This window comes from Rhipicephalus sanguineus, chromosome 3, assembly GCF_013339695.2.
Source record: "Rhipicephalus sanguineus isolate Rsan-2018 chromosome 3, BIME_Rsan_1.4, whole genome shotgun sequence".
Taxonomy (NCBI): domain Eukaryota; kingdom Metazoa; phylum Arthropoda; class Arachnida; order Ixodida; family Ixodidae; genus Rhipicephalus; species Rhipicephalus sanguineus.
Window position 1 is genome coordinate 58,170,383 of NC_051178.1, and position 22,229 is coordinate 58,192,611.

Consider the following 22,229-nt stretch of genomic DNA (forward strand, 5'->3'; position numbering starts at 1 on the left):
GAAGGTGGCGCCACTTTTATGTGCACTATAAACGAGTGCTTATCGGCGCATTTTAAGTTAGAAAAGATTATAATCCAAAAATGTGTACTGCGTTTCAGTACTAATAAAGCCTTTCACCGTGTATACCAGCACAAGGTCACGTGATCGGCTTCTTCGGCATGTTCGTATTTTTCGTGCCAAAAGTCGTTTTTCGCGACTTTTAGTTAAGAAACAACGATAGAAATCCACGTCTAATTAGAAAAACAGGGCTCGTTTTAGCCAATAAATACTATACTCGGCGACAACGTTTCGTGACAGCACTGTGGAAGGTACAGAACCGAAGCGCGTGCCTGCTACCGCGCCAAAAAATAGTACTGAAGTTTTCTCATTTGCCTTGCTGAACTAAATGCGGCTTTATTTATTATGAGACTGAAACTGATGCGGGAAGTCGTAAGTAAAACACAGTTATTCTTCACTTCGCAAGAATGTGTTCCTTTTCTTTGCATTTCTTAGACAGCATCACCTTTTTAGCACGCCCGTTTTCCGAAGTAAACATGGCGTCCATGACGTAGTGTGTCAGCGTGTGGCCGCAAACACGCTGTTTAGTTCTTCAAGAAAACTACGCTGGCAATATGACAATAGAAATGTATCTCCCATTCACATTTTTCGTGTATATAATTTTCTAAGCTCGTTGACGATGTGAGCGAGCAAAACCGAAATCAGCCGCAAGCTGCCGTACTACTTGCAGAGCAACACGAATGTGTGGAAGCCCCGCCTCCGTAGCCTTCGCTCCACTGTCAAGATGAGCTGTCGCCGAGTATACAGACAATCTTTTTATTAGCGGGGCTGTCTCAATTCTTGTTCTGAGCGATTGCCCATCCCTTTAAGACTTCGAAAGCACGAGTGAGTTCGAAAAACGCTGATATTTTACTGATACGCAATAAGAGAGACAAAAATTTTGAAGAACAGTTCACCGATCAGCCAGCCTACCTTAAGAAATAGACAGAATATTCATGAAGGTAATTTTAAATTAGATAAGAGACCGACAGTAGTTTAATCAACCTTGAGAGCAAGATGGCTTCATTATAGGGCACTCTACCATGAATAACCTTCATGTGATCGATCACATAACTGATACACCTGCCGAATGCCAGAAACCTTTATACCACATTCAAAGATTACCCAAAGACACTCGACTCAATAGAGATACAAGCAGTTGTGGAGGCATTGCGTCGGCAAGGAGTACTGGAAACATGCGTGAATACCTAGCCAACATCTACAAAGATTCCACAGCTATATGCTGCTCCTCCCCCAGAAAAGCAGCAAAATTCCGATGGAGAAAGGGTTCCGACAAGGAGATACAGTCTCTCTCCTGCTGTTCACTGCACGTTTAGAAGTTTTTAAATGACTAAAGTGGGAATGAAAGGAGAATTCGAATGTTGTGGGTTCCACCGACCGCCAGTTGTTTTTTCGTCCACGTTCATTCATTTCCATGTATTTCACAATTGCTATACTGCAGTTCAAAACAACAAATAGTGTCCCCTATGCCTTGCTTGGCTTCATTGTTGCCTGTTGGCTTCATTAGGGCTATGCAGGGAACGAGAACCAAGATTAACGGATAATATCTCAGCAGCTAACGGTTTGCAGACAACATCGTATTCTTGAGCAATAGACGTCAGACTCTGGAGTTTCCAAGATGTGTGGCGCCACCTGTCGGAGAAGTATTGAGTAGTGCATAGAACGACTCTCTCGCACAGTTTGCTATGGGACCAGGTGCAACTAGCGAGTGCGAAACAACGACTGAGCTTAATATCGCGTGTGTTTGCGCATTTAGCACTCAGAACGAGAGCTGTGAATTGCTCTCCGCTAGTCGGACGCGCCACCGTGCCGTCGTGAAGTGCTTGCTGGCTCACTCGCCTGAACGACGGCGAAAACAGCAGCAGACGAGAGCCCTCCGCACGCTACGAAGAAACTCCGCAAAAGACGCACTCTTGCGTTGTGAATTGCCACGGACGTAAAAGACTGAATAACAACGTTCAGTTTTACCGATTTCCATAGTTGTCGTACGAAGAAGAAAGGCGAGAGCGCTGGATACGGGCCGTTGCGAGCGTGTTGGGTAAGCGAAGTACCCGCGTTCTCCACAGCCGGTGGCATGAATGTGTGGCTCTGCTGTTGTTTTGCGTAGCCCAGGGCCCCTGATGCAAAACCGTGGTAACCTTGACTATGAAGCTCAGCAGAGGCTCTGACCGCGGTGCTTGTCGTCTAACACGAAGTGAGCAGCTAGAGGCAGACTGGAGACGCGTGATACGCACACCGCGACGAGTTGGTCGTCACAACACAGCATCGCGGACGTATGTACGTTTTGAAGGCTCAGAGTTCTGGTTCTAACTAGCTAACACCACGTGCGTCGTAGAAGTAAATCGCAGAATGTTGGCCGTGACCCCCTTCAGGTTTGTTTCGCCCGTGTCCTCCGCGGTTGCCGTAGCTATCTCGGAGGCCACGGTTTTGCCTTTGGTTGTCCTTATGAAAATGGTGATGTCCTGGAAGCGTACTGTATGGTTCCCCGAGGCAGCATGAGGACACAACCTGTATGTCTCCCAGATGTCGCGATTTGGCCGCTTACTTTCTGTGTCCTCCAAGTGTCCGTCCTTTATGTGTCCCATTTGTGACCGTCCTGTATGTATCCCATATGTAACCGTCCTTTATGTCTCCCAGATGTCGCGATTTGGCCGCTGACTTTCTGTCTCCTCAAAGTGTCCATCCTGTATGTGTCCTATAAGTAGCCACCTTTTACGCAGACCAGAAATTAGGCCATTGCATTGCCTGTATGATGCAGCATATTACGGCTGCTATAATTTGGATGTACACGCATACAAAACTCTGCAATATTACTCATTTATTATCATTTACACTGTACAGTTTAGAGCACTTCATAGACAATATTCAAACTGGCAACGTACATATGTCGGCGGTTGAAGAAAAATAAGATTAACAGATCAGCCTTAATCCCACAACGCCTCAACACATCATTAACATTTTAAAAGGTTTAACTTGTTCTGCATCTTTTTTGGTAATGAAGAGTACATTCATTTCTGAAAAACGCAAAAACAAATGTTTTAAGAAACTCATCATGACAGCAATTTATGACCAAGAGGCACTTCCCAAGGCATTATAAACACTATGGGCTTCTTAGATAACCTTTGCACACCTAAGTGTATCAGAGTGACTTGTTGGGCTTCATGGGTTAATTACAAATGTATGCAACCTTCTACAGTGGAAGAAGTGGAACAATCATACCTTCACAACACTCAGAATAAATAGACAAATAAAAAATACGGCAATAAATGAGGAATGTGACAAACGTCAGTGCGCTACCCAGAGCTGCTCACAATAAATGCATGCTAAAATTAAATACTGCAATAAATTGGGAATGTGGCAAACACAACATCAGTGCACTACCAGAGATGCGTGGTTGGCACCAAAATGCCATACTTAGCATGCATAATTTAAAGCAAACTATAGCCCACACAAAAGTAGTACACTGTAAGTCACCCTCGACTGCTGAACCGTAGGTCACGCGATCAGATCCCGGCCGTGGTGGCCACATTTTCGATCGAGGAAGAAACGCTTGAGGCCCATCTACTTAGATTTAAGTGCGCCTTATAGAACGCAGGTGGTCGAAATTTCAGGAGCCCTCCACTACGACGTCCCTCATAATCATATTGTGGTTCAATCCAAACACTTATTATTACTATACTTCACACAACTAAAGCAAGCAGACAAAACAGTGTAGTTTAAAAAATGTCGCCACCATTCATCTCCCAATGCTGAGACTTACATTTCAATATTTCAGAATGCCTTCTGTAAGTTATCATTAACAAAGTTAAATATGATTAGGCATCATAGCAGGACATCACATGATTGCACTTAGGAAATGAATTTCCGGAAGACAATGGAACATGTATGATTAGAAAAGCATTATTGCAGTTCCCCCTGCAATAATGCCCTCATGGCGCTGCAGGTACTTGTATAAATAAAATTAAAAAATTGACTCTGATGAAAAAAAAATATTACAAAATGTACGGTGAATATTAAGGTGAAAATAAAATAGTGAATTGATGCACTACTGCCTTATCACAAAATTGAAAGTTCAATTTTAAAAATGATAACTGCACATAGGATATGAATTAAAACATGACACACGAGTCGAGAGAGCCGCTCACTCAATAGATTTTGAAAAGACAAAATACAAAGCTAAGGAAGCAGCATTGACACATTCAGGATTGTGCTTTATGGTTGCATTAAAATTCAGCCCTGGGAAAAACATGAAAACCAACTTTGCAGGTAAGTTATGTGTCCATGGGTACACAAAGTAAGACATTACTGCTGTCAGCCGCCCAATTAACTAAGGTTAAATAATGAAATTTTTAGTGACTACAGCAAGCGGGCATCTTTGTATTGAAAAGTTGGAGGCAGTCGTGTTTCTACACAGTTCCACTTGGAAGAATTCTTCTAGCATGTCTGTGCTGCGAGATATCCCGCTGCAAATTTTAATTGTGGTTTGCATGATGCAAGGCGGTGAGGATCAGCAAAATATTACTCCCTGGTTTGACGAGCAGTCACTGCTTGCTATCACCAGCCCGCAGGAAAAGGGTAACCGTTATCATGTTTGCCTATGCCTTCGACCCGCTGTAACATTAAACCTGGCACATCATGGAGGAGCTTTGTGCCAGTGCTCAAGGTCCTGCATGTGCAATGATGCAAGCCCAATGATGCAGCAGGATATCTGAGCCCAGACATGCTAGAAGAAGTCTTTGAAGTGGAATCGTGTAGAAATGCAGCTGGCTCAAACTTCTTAATACATGCATGCCCGCTTGCTGCAGTCACTAAAAAAGTTCATTATTAAATCTCAGTTAATTGCACGGCTGACAGCGATAATTATTGCCCCACTTTGTGTCCCCCTGGATAATAACTTATCTGCAAAGGTGGCTTTGACGTAACTTACAGTGCGGACTTTTTTATAAGAAAAACAAAAGCTTAATTTTGAACACCCTCTACATGTGAGCCACTTGAATACAGCAAACAGGTGGCTGAAGTGCCCACTCCGCTGTTCTCAGTGCAGTTCCCCTTGTACAGGAAACAGAAGCCATGCGCAGCTGCTGTACATCAGCAACGAACTTGTCCATGAGCCACCATTGATGACAGGCTTGTCCGGATTTCTTTCACACTCACTTTGTACAAGGAGCATGTATAGGCTGCAATGGAAACAACAAAATAACAATTTAGTGACACTAGTGTCTGTTAGCAAAGCTGAATTCCTCACACGTTCTTTTTTAATTGATCTGGAACATTTTTTTAGATAAGTTTAAAACAAGCAGGTCGTACAGAAACTAGAGAAGTTACAAGAAAAACTTGTTTGATGCATTCTTGGTGAACACAGTCGCAACCTTATGAAAGTATATGGAATTTCCACATCGCAGATGTGCAAAAAATATGCTTGAATATTGCTCCTGCATAATGCAGGGTGCGCTAGGGTGTGCTTTCTCTACAGTACGTTCGTACCCTGAAGCCTAAAATACAGAAGGAGTAGTCACAAAATGTTTCACAAGAGCTTAACGTACAGTATGTTCCCATCATGCTGGAATTGTGTTCTTAGTTCTGTGTGGGTATAGATGCAGTGCACGGCCACCATATTCAGTGGCACCTGCCTCCACTCAGTGAGATATACATAAAAGGAGTGCTCCGAAATAAATGCAATAAAATGCGTGTTGTGGAAGAACTTTTTATGCTTTTGATGTTGAGGATCTAACCTTACCATTTTAGCTTGCTCACGTACTAACGCAACGTTACAGCTCTTAGGAAAAGATGCCCCCTGTTTGCTGTATGTGTCAACCACGTGTAATTGAAAGTTCTGTGCGTGAGTAATATCATTGGCTGCTATCGGTAAATTCTGTTCTTGCAACTAGCCAAACCTATGTGTGAGTATGCATTCACACAGGCACATTTGTATTCCTGTAGCTATATTATGATACTTATACGATGTGTTCCTTAAAGGGAATGCAATGCAATATGCACCATATGAATATTTTATTTATTGCACAAAAGCACAATAGCACTGCACATACATGACATTATGCACATTCATCATGTATCCATTGCGGGTAACATGTAAAATTAAATTATGTCTGCTTGCAAACACAGCTAACGTAGCTTTCTTCAGGCTGCTCACATTGGGATGATTATACCTATAATGTCAGAAATTGGTTTCACTCTACTATTGTGTGCTGCTAAATTGCAGTCATTAGTTTCAATGATTCTGGTTGGCTAAAAAAGCAATACTTCTCACTAATGCATCACAGGCTGTCTAATGGCCATGTGGAGAAAAAGGTGGAAATGCTAAGACTTACAAGGCACCAATCTTGAACCACATGCCATCCCAATAAAGCATGCAGGCTTCTGCAACAATCTCTGGCAACCAGAATCCTGGAAGCTATTGACCACAATTTAGCAAATACACAATAAACATTCGATGAACCTTATTTCTGAAGTTGTATAATTGTTTCAATGCCAACAGCGTGAAAAAACACAGTCTAGATTTGTTGTGTTCTCAGATACAATATATTGTCTAATTTTACATTTGAACAGCAACACATGCATGACTTATGCATGCATACCGTGAAGTATGTATAACATTATTGCGAGTTATGAGCAATAAATAAGATGTTCATATGTTGCACATACCACGGATCCTTTTTAACATCTGTAGCACATGCCTAGAGAAATTACTTTATCCGATAGACCGTTAAGCTTTTCATCTACCAGAAAATGTCACTGGAGGTGGTGGTACAAGCTGTTTATAATGTCCGTACCCGTACAAGTAAGTGTTTAGCGAAGTTTTAACGCCAAGGTGGGGCGAGGCGCATACAATTCTTAATAACCAGAACAAAATAACAAAAGCCAAACACGACAGAAACAAGCAGAATAAAAAAGTTGTGCTCGAACGCGTGGACTGATGCTCGAATTAGCGCTTGCACTGTTTAGGTGCGACAATTCTGCCCCAAATAAACACGAAGGATTCGCTGGAGTACAGTTCAAGTTTAACGTACGGCTTAACAAGCACGGGTGCCGGCCGCATCAGGCAACCTATGTTGCGGGTGAAAACATCGGCCGAATTTGACGAAACAGGCTGTATGAACACCTAAGCGTAAGTTCAAGCTTCGCGAGCCGTACCTAAGACGAAGCAACATGCTATTTCAAGATCACGGACACGCATCAACCCGAGTATCACGGCAGTTTAAAGACACGTGCCAGCGCGGATGCATACACATGCACACGTTTGACCACCCGCAAGGGGGAAAACACATCTCTCTGATAGTAGTCAAAACATTGCTATTATAACGATCCTGTAGCTATTGAAAAGAGTACGCGCAGCATATGGAACTGCCGTAGAAGAGTTCAGTGCGCTAAAAAAGTGAGCATGAATTACTAACAGGTCCAAGCATACGCGCCTTAGGCACGATCGACGCTTACAGCTAACAAACGCCGTCTTCGCCCATCTATTAAGCCAAAATAGTAGTTTACCGCGAGCGGGGCCACCCTCCAACACCACTGCCGTCAGAGGAGGGCACCGCCACAACTCTGTTCAAATCCCCCGCCGAATCACAGCCGCGCATGCGCACTCTCCTTTCGGCGTCAAACAAAAGAAAAAGCTCGCCCGCGCTTAAAATCACACAAACGTGCCTTGATCCTGGTGAAATGATAGACACAAACAAGCTCGCTACGTTAATAAAAGCTCATTTATCGTCTACTGGTTAAGAAAAACTTGGTTAACGGCGTTATTATCGCGCTCTCGGTGTTAACCAAGCGCTGACAGCAGCAACGTGGTACATACCTGGTGAGCGCTCCACGATATGAAGCAGCCGGTCTTCGCTTGAGTATAGCGCATCCTCGTAATAAGCAGCACCGGCAGAACACACAGGACGAGCACAAGGCGCAAGCACACTTCAAACAAGGGAAAAATTCACTCAAACTCGGCCTGCTCGGCCCTTCGCGACGCGGCGAAGCGACGTGCAGCAACCGCAAAACAAGAAAAAGTGATACCACGTGGTATCAGCCCCGCAGACGTATACCGCCATAGAGTTAATATACTGACTCTAGAGGAAAAGCTCCCCATAGGGCCCATGCATTGAAACCTATAACCGCATGCGTTCCGCCATGATGGAACAAAACGATCGTTGCCAGCGTTGCCAGACCCTGAGACGCTCGCTATATTTGACGGTAGTAATCAGTTTTAATCTACCAACCTAAGCCAGCTACGCGCTGTTCAGAGAACATCAGCTGTGTTTTGATGCGTGAAGCCGTGTGTTAGTGTACGGTTGTCTGTGCAGCTGGTCCGGTTGATAACAGTTAAAATTTCCACCTGTTTGTGCATGGTTTTTACTAGGCACTCCCTACCAAAGTTTCTCCGTTCGCTGGCACACAGGTCACTCGACAGATTCGCAGCTCGAAGCAAAGTCCGTAGGCCGTGGTCGCGCGCTGATTCGACTTGCAATGGCGAGACACCTGTATCCATGTTCTTTTTCAGCTCATTGCTGCCGTACATCAGCGCAGAGAGCCGTAAAGCAGAAAAATGTCGATTGCAGCATGCAGCGGCGAATGTGAGTGAGACATCTCCCGAAAGCTTCAATCGAAACTAAAGTTACACAGCCCACGAAGCTTTATCGCCGTTAAAAAGTATTTAAAAAATCGGTTGCGACTAGTTCGTACATAACTTTCAAGGCTTGTCTCATCTCTTCTTTGCCGTCCGTCCTGGTTTTCACTGATGCACTGAAGTTTCCAGCTCGAAAGAAAAAAGGGCTGTCACATGAAGTCGAGTGGTATGCGGCGACAGAAAACGCACACAACGGGACACTATGACAACTACGAGATACACGACGCGAAGTTTCAGGGGCTTTAATACGACGCGAAAACCGGCGCAATCGGCCGCAAGCACACACTCGCGTACTCGCGAGTGTTGATATGGTGGTGCCATCTAGTTAACCAGCCTGCAAACGCTCCATTCCGCGCGCAGTAAATTGCATAAATAGCCGTCGTATTCTTTCGTAGAGGTATTCAAAATAAACACAAAACAATATCCGCAAGTTTTTAATTGTGCAGATGCTTCTTTGGGATTGATATGTGATGGCAAGAATGACAACGTTCCAAGATGTCAGCGTTCTTGTGGTTATAGGTCTCGCGGCCCAGCTTTTCCTCTAGAGTCAGTATATTAACTCTATGTATACCGCATTTGCGCATCGCGTTTTCTAACTAAAAACCTGAATTTACGCTTTCAAAAATTAAAAGAAATTAGGTAAATAAATGTACATAAATAGTTGAGGCGTACAATGTCTTGACCTCGGAAAAAAAAAGTCAAAATCTAAGCGCGCGAAATTTGAAAAAATTTTGAACACATGAACAACGATGCTAGTAATCGCCACAAAACGTTCGTGTGTCGTGAATTAATGTTATACAATTAGTGCAGATGTCTACACGCGAGATTGTTATGTAATTATTGCGCTTATGTCAAACTAAAAAAGTATCAAATACAACTGTTATCCAGTGCGACGACAAATATATATATATATATATATATATATATATATATATATATATATATATATATATATAATCAGGTCCATAGCCAGGGGGGTGGGGCCCAGCCCCCCCCCTCCCCGAAATTTTGGTGAAGTAGGAGTTTTTCTGAAAACGTCAAGGTTTTCATCAAGTGCCCCCCCCCCCGCGAAAAAAATTCCTGGCTACGGGCCTGATATATATATATATATATATATTAGTTTTTTCCGCAGCCAGGACTTTTTTGGGGGGGGGGGCCTAGGCCGCCCCCCCCCCCAAATTTTGATGGAGGGGGTGTTTATTATATATACCCCCGAAATCATCAAAACCATCAAAATTTCGGGTGGGGGCTAGCCCCCCCCAGAAAAAATATATGTATATATATTTATGTGTGTGTGTGTGTTATAATGCAAAAATTTTGGGGATGGGCTTCGGCACCCCCAAACCCCCTCTGGCTACGGCACTGACAAAAAATGTTTTTGTACTACCACATGTTACCCACTTATGAGCTCGGGTGCTCCTGCAGGTAACATATAGTTCGCTGCCAGGTAACATCCTGCCGTAAACATAAAGGACACATCCTACAGGAGACAAGAAGGAATCCTTCGATAGGACGAGGAAGGGTTTCGTAAACATAAAGTAGCGTCCTGCAGGTCACAAAAAGGAAGAGGAACCATAAAGGTCATGTAGGACGTCAATGGGAAACAGAAAGGACATTTCCCGGACATCACCATTTTCATACGGGATATACTCCGCGAAAGTGGACACGCACGTATCCCCATTTGCAGTACATACAAACGGAAGACGACCATCAAGAGACCATTTGAGGATGCGTAATAAAACACTCCAATGCACAGGAAGCGAGAGATGAATTAAGGGAGAATGCAACTGAAAAGGCGAAAATCGCCGGAGCCATTCGCCCCTGATGAACCCAGTTTTGTACCACTGATCGTAAGATGCATAGCTAAGTAAATTGATCGTGTATGTAGGTACTTTATCGCTGTGGCATACGCATATACCCGATTGTAACGCATTTAGGCTCTAGAGAACGGATGTCGGAGGGCTTGCCTCGAACTCGGTGTCGTGTGATGCTCGCTTGTACTTGCGAGTTGCAGCGCGCGGGAATAACTAAAACTTATTTTGCATTGTACTCGCAGTTCGCTTTGATCAGCTTCCTTTGTTTCTGAAGCGTGGATTGGCGGAAGAAGCTTTCCAGGTCCTTGATTTTCAGGAAACCGCGCCTCGACACCAACGAAAAAGGAGGGTTATATTGCGGCCTATGCACATTCGCTTGCGGGCGGCTCTCTTTGCACTACCCAGTTAGTGCCAGGGCTACGATGAGGGCGCTGGTGGCGGTGTTTTTCGCAGCGCCGCCTGGGCAGAGTCTGACGTCTATGACGGTGACAAATTGCGGGAAATGCTAGAAGACATAAACCGAGAATGTGCTAACGTAAGCTTGAAGAGGAATATGCAAAAGACAAAGACATTATTAGGAGGCCCTTCGAAAGAACGAGAGTTCGCGACTGGCAGTAGGACCCTTTAATCTGCACAACAATACGTATATCTAGGTCAGTTATTAACAGGTAAGCCTAGTCATGAAATTCGCCAAGCAATAAGGATGGACCGGAACGCTTACGACAAGCATTCCCCAAGTCATCACAGGCAACTTAACGCCGCCCCTAAAGCGGAAACCGTTGTGGCTGCTAGTGCTAACAAAGGAGCGGAAACTTGAACCTCGACAAGAACAGCTCAGCATGCGATGCAGCGGATAACGATACGTGTAACGTTACAAGATAGGAAGAGAGCAGAGTGGATTAAAGAATGAACAGGGGTATTCTAACTGGTATTAGGAGGGCAGGTCACGTAATGACCAAAACACGGTCATTACGGGTAGGACACGAAAACATAAGAAACGCAGCCGAAGACAGCGGGAAGATAGACGGAGTGATGAAATTAAGAAATTTTCGGCATAAAATAGAATTAGCTCGTGCAGGACACGGCAAATTGGAGATCACTAGGGGAGTCCTTGGTCTTGTAATGGGCGCCACTGACGATGATGACGGCAGCTTTTCCGCTACCCAAGTACAGGGTAGCCAACTAGTGATATACTTTTGGTAATTTTCCTGTATTTCCTTTCCTACCCTCTCTTTTTTATGAAGACTTGTTCTGAGGCCGAAATGTTATAAACAATTTTTAGGCTGCAACGATGAAACCACCGGCGTGGGCCAGCGATTCAAGAACGGCCTACAATTTACCAACCAGACCGAGCACGCACATTGCTAACGTCCCACAGTTGAAGCCACGTTTTAGTACACAGTCCTTCCTTTCACATTGATACGCCATGTTATAGTATACCGTCCTTGAAGCCATGTTATTATTGTACACCTTCCTTTCACATCGATACCACGCGTGTGCTTGATATGCTTTAGTTTTTGTAGCAGTTAAGTGAATTTCGGTGGGAGTATATACGGTGAAGAGTTGGAGCTCTTGGTTGTTTAAAGGGACACTAAAGAGAAACAATTAATTTGCTTAGATTGATAAAGTGTGCTCGGAGAACTCTTGTGTAGTTTATTTCACCACCATAGGTTTATTATTAGAGGAGAAAACCAAGTTCAAAGTTTCATTTTTAAATTTCGCGCCGAACTTTGTAATTCGTGACGTAAAAGACTTCAAAGAGCATTTAACGTATTTTGGCGCCACTGGCTCGACGACGAAATTTCCACAAACTCGTTATGTCAAGTCTCTGGCCCCCTCAGAGGACAATGTACTTCGATTTAGCCGATTAGGAACTACGTAGGCCCAAGCAGGCGCCGTCAAAAATATGTGATGTCACGGCAAATGGTGCGGAATTCCAAGGTGGCGTCGCCACCTGTATCTTCTTTTTGCGCGTTTTCTCGCTTATTAAGCGTCTTCGCGCAGAAAGCGTGGTGTTTTTGGTATCGTAGAAGACTACTTCTAATGCGAGAAAGGTCGTTGTGCTCTTTAGTGTCCCTTTAAGGAAAAGTTTTAGATTGTTTTCGCTCTGTAACGCATCACGCTACCGGAGACCCGTCGCCGGGAGGCGCGGGGGGGGGGGGGGCGTGCTAGGGGCGCCCTCCCCCCGAAATTCTGACGGAGGGGGATATTTACCGGAAATTAATAATGGAAACTGGTGTTTCTGAAAAATAATGAAGGCCTACACCAAGTCCCCTCCCCCCCCCCCCCCCCCGAAAAAATTCCTGTCTACGGGCCTGCGCTACCGGCTTATTCACGAGACTGTGGTACCACGCAATGTGTTATTACGCAGTTCACTGATAATCATCAACTACGTGCGCGAGCTTACATAAAGTGGGCGAACTTTATTCTATCCTAATGGAATCGATCGAAATTCTGCTTACGACGTCACGTAACAATGCGCTGCAATGTGATTTTAAAACCACGCAAAACAGCTAAACTTTATGACAAGGCATTCGCCAATGCGTTGGTCACGTTTGCCTAGACTGGTCCGACGGCCGGCTGCGGGCAGCACGTCCATCGCTTAGAATTGGTAGTTGCGTTCGAGACGGCTTTTGAGAGCCACGTCAATAGCTGGCGGCCTTGTCCCGCTTATGACTTGTCAGCTATTTCGCGTCCTATCGCGTCGGAACCAGCTCATCGCTTCGCAAACCGCCGACCGACGTGCATGGCTTGTATGCGCGATAAGTGGCTTGTGAGTTCCGAGTCTCCCTCGTTCGTCATATATCTCGAGATGTTTGCCCTTGTGGGCAGTGTTTACTCGCCACTCGGCTTCAAGGTCAGCATTGTACAACAGCGCACCGGTAAACCAGTGTCATATTTCACAGTCACGGCGTAAGCATTTATCTATAGCGGATGGGCTTGCTCCTTCCTCACGAGCCCTCCGCCTATCGGCAACAGCAGCAGCTTCCGTTGTAACCGTGAAACGCGAGACGCAAAAGACAGGGAGTGTCCATTTGATCATCATGGCTCCCGAGGAAACGATCAGGTCGACCAGGTGTTGGACGACCGGGACGATCAGGCGTTGTTGGGGATCCGTATATTTTTCGTGTCCTTGCGTCAACATTGAAAAATGTGAGCATGGGCCGCTTCAGGAATTAATGCGATAGCCGGCCAACCCACGATGGGAGTGAAACCGGCTTCAGGCACTACACCCCAAGTAATAATAATAATAATAATAATAATAATAATAATAATAATAATAATAATAATAATAATAATAATAATAATAATAATAATAATAATGCAGTGAGGAAGAGAAAGAAGAGCTTCCGCGTCTGTTGTCGCTGTGCGCGTGATCTACCTTCGTGTTCTGCCGGTGCTACCTCGACTGTTTCAGACGTCGCTGTCTGATAATAAATCGTTGTACGACATCTGGTGGAGGTGCAGGGTCAAACTACGTGCCGTCATCCTCTATCTCGCTGACGTAGCGAACCTCTGGTTCCACAATCACGAGCGTCAGCTACAGACCTGGTCCGCTTTCAAGACAGCGTTCGCGGAAGCTCTTTAAAATAATAATGACAATAATAATAATAATAATAATAATAATAATAAGAAGAAGAAGAAGAAGAAGAAAGCAGACCAAAAAAATGATTCACCCAGTTTGTGCTAAAACAGTCTCGTGTGAAGTGTCACACCAATCCACGTCACTGAACTACTTAATAACGGCTGTCGTCTATAAATTCCACTTTAGCCAAGAGTATGTCTAAAAGGTTGTCACCGAACATGTCAGTGTACATTGCGTAATAACGAAGCTATCGTCACTACCACCACCAAATGATGAAAACCTCTACATGTACCGTCGTAACACTTTGTTGTGCCACAGCTTCGCTTGTCATCCTTCTTCACACAGTAGAACGTCTCCTCAATTTTTTTTCGCTAAAAAATTTCTCCTGTATATTCTGGCGCTGCGATCGCTCAGACAGCTTAGCATGGAAATGATGGTTGGCGCGTGGATGTCTTCGTGCTTCTGGTTGCATACATCAAGGCGGCACTTTTTACGAGGCTTTATCGGCCTTCTCTAGCCCCAAATACTGAAGCACTCCCATTTTCTTCCAAACACACGAGTCCGTAGGAAAATGCTAAAATGCGTATACGCTGCGAATAGCCTCAGTTATAACGTAATATTTCGCTGGAAATCATCAGTTTGCAACTTTGCACACTTTGTTGGTACGTTCTTTGGGATTTAACGCCCGCAGGCGACTCAGACTATGAAAGACGCCGTAGTTGAGGGTCCAGCTGTGGTTCTTCAACGTGCACTAGTATCCCATAGTACGAGGGCCTCTATAGCACGTCGCATCCACCAAAATACGACCGCCGCTACCGGATTTTAACACGTGTCTTTCCAGTCAGCAGCCGAGCACCGTCACCACTGAGCCACCGCGTCGGATGCGCAGGGTAGCAGCAAGGGTGTTTGAAGCCTTGACAAGAAAGTCTGAGGTAAACCCGCGTACTGACCATCATTCCGATACTATTTTAAATATGGTACGTTTAGAGCCTTCGTAGTCACTAGCGCCACACTTCTCTAGCGATTTTCGCAGGAAACTCAATGCTCGTAGCCAGTCCGTCCAGGACATCGCAACTATCGTTATAGGCAATGCAGTGTTAAATGAATACCACAATTTGGGCAAGCGTCATTCATGCTGGACGCACAGTGTACCAAGCGTAAAATATTGTGCATGTCCCCTTGTAATCGAAATCCAAGCAACATAATTTGCGCAGCGTGGCATCGTATTTAGTACGAAGAGTTCTACTGTCATGTTACTCATGAATCGGGTTAGGTGAATCTAAATCAAAAAGGTTAACACACCCCTTACTAAGCGTTACAGCAAATTTTTGGTAATAAGTAGAATTTGTAAGGTGCCGTGGGGGCAGCATTTTACCAAAATAATTTTAGAGCGATAGCTCCCCTTCTTCCGGTACGAATTCCCATAAACGCCTCGCCCCGTGAATCTGACTTTCAAGCTAAGCCAAGGTAAATGCCGGCGAAAAAGCTTCAATAAAACACTAGTGCGGCGCGTTCTCGGCGCACTAGTAGTTAGATGCAGCCACCGCCAGAGGCACTAGTTGCAGCCAAGTTCATTGCGCGTTCGCGCCTGCTGTGCCGATGGCGCCGAGCAGCATCTGTGTGTTGTCTTGCATGGCTCCCTTGTCGCGGCGTGTAGTCGAAGCGTGTAGACTTCTCGTCACCCTTGCCCGAACCAAAACATGCAATAAGGTTAAATCTCTGCACACCAATGACTCTTCCTTTCCCAAAGCAAGCAAAACCGAGCTATCGCTCGACAAACCGCGTTCAGAGACGGCATTTTTTTTTTCTTTTTTGAAGTCGCTTCGTTATTAGACTCTTTAGAAGAACTTGAACAGTCGTTTTCACCATGCCCCCGAAATGACAGCTGCACGCCAGACGAAACTCTCCTCCTTTGCTGCGGCTGTCGTCCATAAGCGGCGTATCTCACTTGCGTTATCTCAAGTATCGCAGAACGAGCGTGTCATGTTGACAAGCCCCACCTTGTTTTTCTTACCTTTATTTCGCTTATCGGCACGTTTGCCGGGAGCGGCATGCGCGCTCTGAACCTAATCGTCAGTGACCTTCCACCGCCAACCTGGACAAGTTCTAAAGAGGGAAAGGCAGTGGTTTGCGTTTAGGAAAGAGGCTAATTTCTGCAACCCATTAGAAAGCACATTGCAGCGTAGTGGGGAGTAGATGAGTGACAGATTGAAGACAGCGGAAAAGAAAGGCCGCCGTATAGAAATAAGTCCCTGTACACAACAGAGCACCGAGTAAGGGCACTTCTTTCCACTCAGAACAACTGGTGACTTCACTGCGACACTTAGGAATCGAGAGATAGAGAGAGAGAGATGATGTCTCGTACCCAACCCATTGCAGGAGGACACTGTGCCATTTCACCACCACTGGTGTCCCACGAAGGAGTGGCTGCTACATAGGCATGCTTGCGTGTTACCCTTCTCTATTTCTCGAAGCGCGGCCGCCTGTTTTAGATGCGAAGTATCTTATGGCGGAGTTCAATCCGGTGGTGGTGGTGGTGTGCGGCGTGACCACCCTTACTGCGCATGCGCATACCCTCTCCACGCACCTCCTCACCACTCCCCCTCACCATTCCTCCTGTACTCTTCCCCTCTCCCCTTTCCCCTCTCAACTCACCCTCTCCCCTCCTCCTCTGCACTTCCCCTCTCCCATTCCTCTCTCCGCGTCCCCTCTCCCCTCCCCCTTTCCACTCTTCCTCTGAAACGCGGGCTAGACATGCCGAAAGTCTCTCCTGTGCAACGCCGCGATTAGCACCAGCGCATGCGCGTCTCCTCCCCCTCTCTCTCCTCTCCTACGCTGCCCCCCTCTCGCACGCCTGTCGACCGCGTTCCCCGCTCGCACTGTGAGAATTAACGGCCACGCTAGAGGGAAGACAAGACGCGCGTAGCGTTCCTCTTCGCGTTCCACGACGCGAGGTCGGTAGCATGTCCAACGAACGCCAACGGAACGCGATCGTGCAAGCGCTCCGGCTTCTCATCGCCTCATGGTCCCCTTTAGCGGGAAATGGTGTAATTTTTCATCATCGTCATCATCAGCCTGTCTACGCCCACTGCAGGGCAAATGCCTCTCCCATGTTCCGCCAATCAATCCGGTCCTGTGCTTTCTGCTGCCACGTTATACCTACAAACTTCTTAATCTCATCTACCCACCTAATTTTCTGTCTCCCCCTCACGCGTTTGCCATCTCTTGGAATCCAGTCAGTTACCCTTAATGACCATCGGTTATCCTGCCGACGTGCTACGTGCCCAGCCCATATCCATTTCTTCTTCTTGATTTCAAATATGATATCCTTAACCCCCGTTTGTTCCCTGACCCACTCTGCTCTCTTCCTGTCTCTTAAGGTTACACATATCATTTTCCTTTCCATCGCTCGCTGCGTCGTCCTCAATTTAGGTTGAACCCTCTTTGTAAGTCTCCAGGTTTCTGCTCCGTAGGTAAGTACCGGTAAGTACCGGTAACTTCCTCTTGAGAGATAGTGGTAGACTACCATTCATGATTTGATAATGCTTGCCGAATGAGCCCCATCCCATCCTTATTCTTCTAGTTATTTCACTCTCACGGTTCGGCTCCGCGGTTACTACCTGTCCTAAGTAGACGTACTCCTTTACAACTTCCAGTGTCTCGCCACCTATCGCAAAGCGTTGTTCTCTGCCAAGATTGTTCTACATTACTTTAGTTTTATGCATATTAATTTTCAGACCTACTCTTCTACTTTCCGTATCCAGTTCAGTAATCATGAGCTGTAATTCGTCTCCCGCGTTACTCATCAATGCAATGTCATCAACGAATCGCAGGTTACTGAGATACTCTCCATACACTCTTATCCCTAATTCTTCCCAATCTAGGGCCCTGAAAATCTCCTGTAAACACGCGGTGAATAGCATTGGAGAGATCGTGTCTCCCTGCCGTACGCCCTTCTTTATTGGGATTCTGTCGCTTTCTTTATGGAGGACTATAGTGGCTGTGGATCCGCTGTAGATTTCTTCCATTATGTTTATATAGGCTTCGTCGATGCCCTGATTCCGCAGTGCCTGCATGACTGCTGATGTCTCCACCGAATCAAATGCCTTCCCGTAATCTATGAAGACTATGTATAGGGGTTGGTTGTATTCCGCGCATTTCTCTATCACCTTATTGATAGTATGAATATGGTCTAATGTTGAGAAGCCTGTACGAAATCCTGCCTGGTCCCTTGGTTTATTAAACTCTAATGTCGTATTAATTCTGTTAGTAATTACTTTTATAAATAGCTTGTAGACAACGGACAGTAAGCTTATGGGCCGTGTAATTTTTCAGGTCCTTGACGTCCCCTTTCTTATGGATCAAGATGATGTTGGCATTCTTCCAAGATTCTGGTATCCTCCCCGTCGAGAGACACTTCGTATACAGGGTGGCCAGTTTTTCTAACATAATCTCTCCACCGTCTGTCGACAGGTCTGATGTTACCTGATCCTCACCAGCGGCTTTGCCTCTTTGCATTCCCTTTAGGGCTTTCTTTACTTCGCCTGTCAATACTGGTGGGATGTCAGATTCCTCTGGGATATTACTGCTTCTTACGTTATCATCCTGACTGTCTCGGCTGCTGTACAGATCTCTGTAGAACTCTTCCGCTACCTCAACTATTGTATCCATATTGGTTGTGACCTTGCCTTCCTTGTCCCTTAATGCATACATCTGATTTTTGCCTATGCACAGTTTTGTCTTCGTAGCTTTGAGGCTTCTTCCGTTCTTTAGAGCATGCTCAATTCTCTCCATATAATACTTCCTTATGTCGGCTACTTTACGCCTATTGATTAACTTCGAAAGCTCCGTCAGCTCTATTTTGTCTGTTGCATTTGTGGCTTTCTTGGCTTGACGTTTCTTAATGAGGTTTTTCGTCTCTTGGGATAGCTTACCAGTGTCCTGTCTAACGACTGTACCCACGACTTCCACTGCACACTCCTTAATGATACTAGTCAGATTATCATTCACTGCGTCAACGCTTTATAAGGTCGGTTTCCTCGGTTAAAGCCGCGTACCTATTCTGAAGTGCAACTCTGAATTCCTGTACTTTTCCCCGCAGAGCTAGTTCATTAATCGGCTTTTTGCGTATCAGTTTCTGCCGTTCCTTCCTCACGTCTAGTTGAATTCTAGATCTTACCATTCTATGGTCACTGCATCGGATCTTGTTAATTACTTCCACATCCTGTACAATCTCCGGGTGGTCGCACATTATGAAGTCTATTTCATTTTTAGTTTCGCCATTAGGACTACTCCACGTCCACTTACGAGTAGCCCGGTTTCTGTAGAAGGTATTCAGGATCCGTAAATTATTGCGTTCTGCGAACTCTACTAGTAACTCCCCTCTGGCATTTCTAGAGGCGATGCCATATTCCCCAACTGCATGATCTCCAGCCTGCTTCTTGGCTACCTTTGCATTAAAGTCGCCCATCGGTACAGTATACTGTGTCTTTACCTTACTCATTGCTGATTGTACGTCTTCGTAGAAGCGTTCAACCAGTTGATCATCATGGCTGGATGTAGGCGCGTAGGCCTGTACCACCGCCTGTTTTAAGTTTCTGCTATTGTCACGCCGCGGAAGCTCTTCATGTTGTGCATTCGCGATTGTCAGCGACTGATCGAGGTGCCAAGCTATTATTTCGTCTGAAATTCCCAAACCAACCTGATGAGGGGCTCCTTAAGACAGCCTACATACTACCTGTTTTACCGCCCTCGTTTCTCAATGGAAAACACGCTATTACGCGGCCTTCCTTGACAAAACCATTACTTTACTCAGATCGAACATAAAGCAGAAAAAGAAAATGCCTAAATCATTTCGTGCACTTACTGTGAGCTTCCGCGGCTGCGTCAGCCCCCTCAGTTTATGCCTCGTAATTTTGAAAACCTATCTGCGTTGTGAAACGCACACGTATGCTTACACTGAGCTTTGAACGCGTCAAATTTGCTCCCGCATAACGCTCCTCTGTTCAGTAAGTACAGTGCTCTGTAATGACCATCTTCTATCAAGATCGTGTTAATCTTTAGTATTCTTGAGTGGTGCGCAAGTGTCCTCATGGCGAGCATGCTCGTTTCCTCTTTTAACTGTCGTGTCGCTTTCTCATGTTTAACATCTATGACTTGAGTATAGATACTACTGATGCCGCAGGATTAACTCTCAATATTATCGTCACTACTGAAACGCTTTCTACGATTTGCAAAGGTACGCGCTAGATTGTTAATTTCTGTTCTTTTTCTGTGTCCCCTATTGTATTGGTAACCGCTAAGACTATCCATGCACGCCCGCCAGTCTGGCAACGTGCTCAAGCCCTTCCGGCGCGCAGTAAATAAACATGAGTTCTTCCATGGCCATATTACGTGTCGGTCTCGTATCATACACCTATCATTTTTTAATGCTGACTAAACTGTTGTGATTAGCATGTAGTAAAAGCTTCAACAACCAATACTCATCCGCAACCTCCACAGTGCTCCACTGTCTTGCTACCACGTTCATGACGCGAATGCCAGAAGGCACATACACAGTTCAGAGGAGCGAAATGGAAAAGCATTCAAGGACTTTAATTTCGGTATACTTTCGCAAAAAATGCGTGTAGAACGCGTATCCTGTTCTTCCGCTACAAAATCTGTAATAGTCGCGAGGTAGCGGCGTCTAGAGCGCACAGTCTAGGGTCTGCACGAAAAAAGTCAGACAAACTGTTGGACACGGTTTACTGTTGGCCGCACATTCACAATTTTCGTGCACCCATTTAACAAGCCTCCTTTCGCGTAATTGCCAACTTATGTGTATTCCTCTTTTTTCTCTGCTTTATAGATGCCACTGCTGATAGCAACTCGTGCTCGTACAAGCAACTCAAACGGTGCCACGAAAAACAGATCAACGACATCCGGAAGACGATGACAAGAATCCTCGCCAAGGGACTGCTTCCCGACGACGACTTCACCATGGCGATATGCAGGTAGGTTCACAATAAAATGCACTGACAACCGTGACCGCTTAAGGGTAATAAATTAGTGACACTGTTACATGAAATTAAAGCCCGCATTTATTATAAAGAATGAATTCAGGTCTGGCCGCTGCTGCTGCTCTTTCCAGTACTACACTAGCGTGCCCGGAATCCGTACACGTATCGTGGCTTTATATGCTCGCAATGCGTTGCGGGCAGAGGACTAGTAGTTATATCAGCAGGGTAACATATAGAGGCTAACCTCAAATGCGTCAAGTAGCCTACCTAAAATAGAATGGAATAAAAAAAATGAGACAGCGAATTCCCTGAACACGTGCACGTTTTACGAAGAAACCATTGTGTCAAACACCAACACGTAGGTTAAAATGAGGTGGCAGATTGGTGTAGCTCGTATTGTACACGATGTCATAGTCGAACAAACTCGAACGAATTCAGAAAGAATGATAATTTCTAGGGTTTTACGTGCCAAACCACGGTATGATTACAAGGCACGCCGTAATGGAGGGCTTCGGAAATTTCGACCACCTGGGGTTCATTAACGTGCACGCAAATTCAAGAAAGAGGGCCTCTAGCATTTCGTCTCCGTCGAAATGCGACCGCCGCAACCGGGATTGAACCCTCTCCATTATTGTTCTGTTATACAGCCGCGTGAGAGGCAATTTTTACTCTTATGTATATTCCTATGCGCCTTAATTTTAGGCTTAAGTGCAACCAATTTGCCTCAATGTTTCTCCTGGCTCGTACGCAAATGGTTTCAGCTGAAATACGAAATACCCGGCGACTATTATTGGGTTTGGGTCATAGTATGCAGTTGATTTTTTGGGTCCGTTGCAATTCCTCTAAGGTGAACTCGACGCCATCTGGTTCGATGGTAATCATCATGATAAATTTGATAATGTAGGCATCTATGATTTAAGTGGCTTTTTCAACGGGACGAAATTGGTAGTGCTGAACAGAGGATGATATCTGCGGAATATCAGTTAACAGAGCCTCATCAGTGAAAAACGTTTCTGCAGAACGCACTGGTAACATCGTTTTACCGAGAACATGTAGAAAATAGCAACTGGGACGCAGCGCACAGGTGACACAAAAATGACAAGTGTATTGGGATGTTTTACTGAAACTGGCCCGAAGGTATG

General features: G+C 45.3%; 1 protein-coding gene across 1 annotated transcript in view; it reads left to right on the plus strand.

Moving 5' to 3' along the window:
• LOC119386653 (uncharacterized) overlaps window positions 1-22,229 on the plus strand; it is a gene marked incomplete at its 5' end in the record, with an annotated part of 44,642 nt that overhangs the window by 16,551 nt on the left and 5,862 nt on the right. Inside the window, 1 exon segment of the mRNA XM_037653935.2 lies at window positions 20,937-21,081. Coding sequence (XP_037509863.2) covers window positions 20,937-21,081 — 145 coding nt within the window.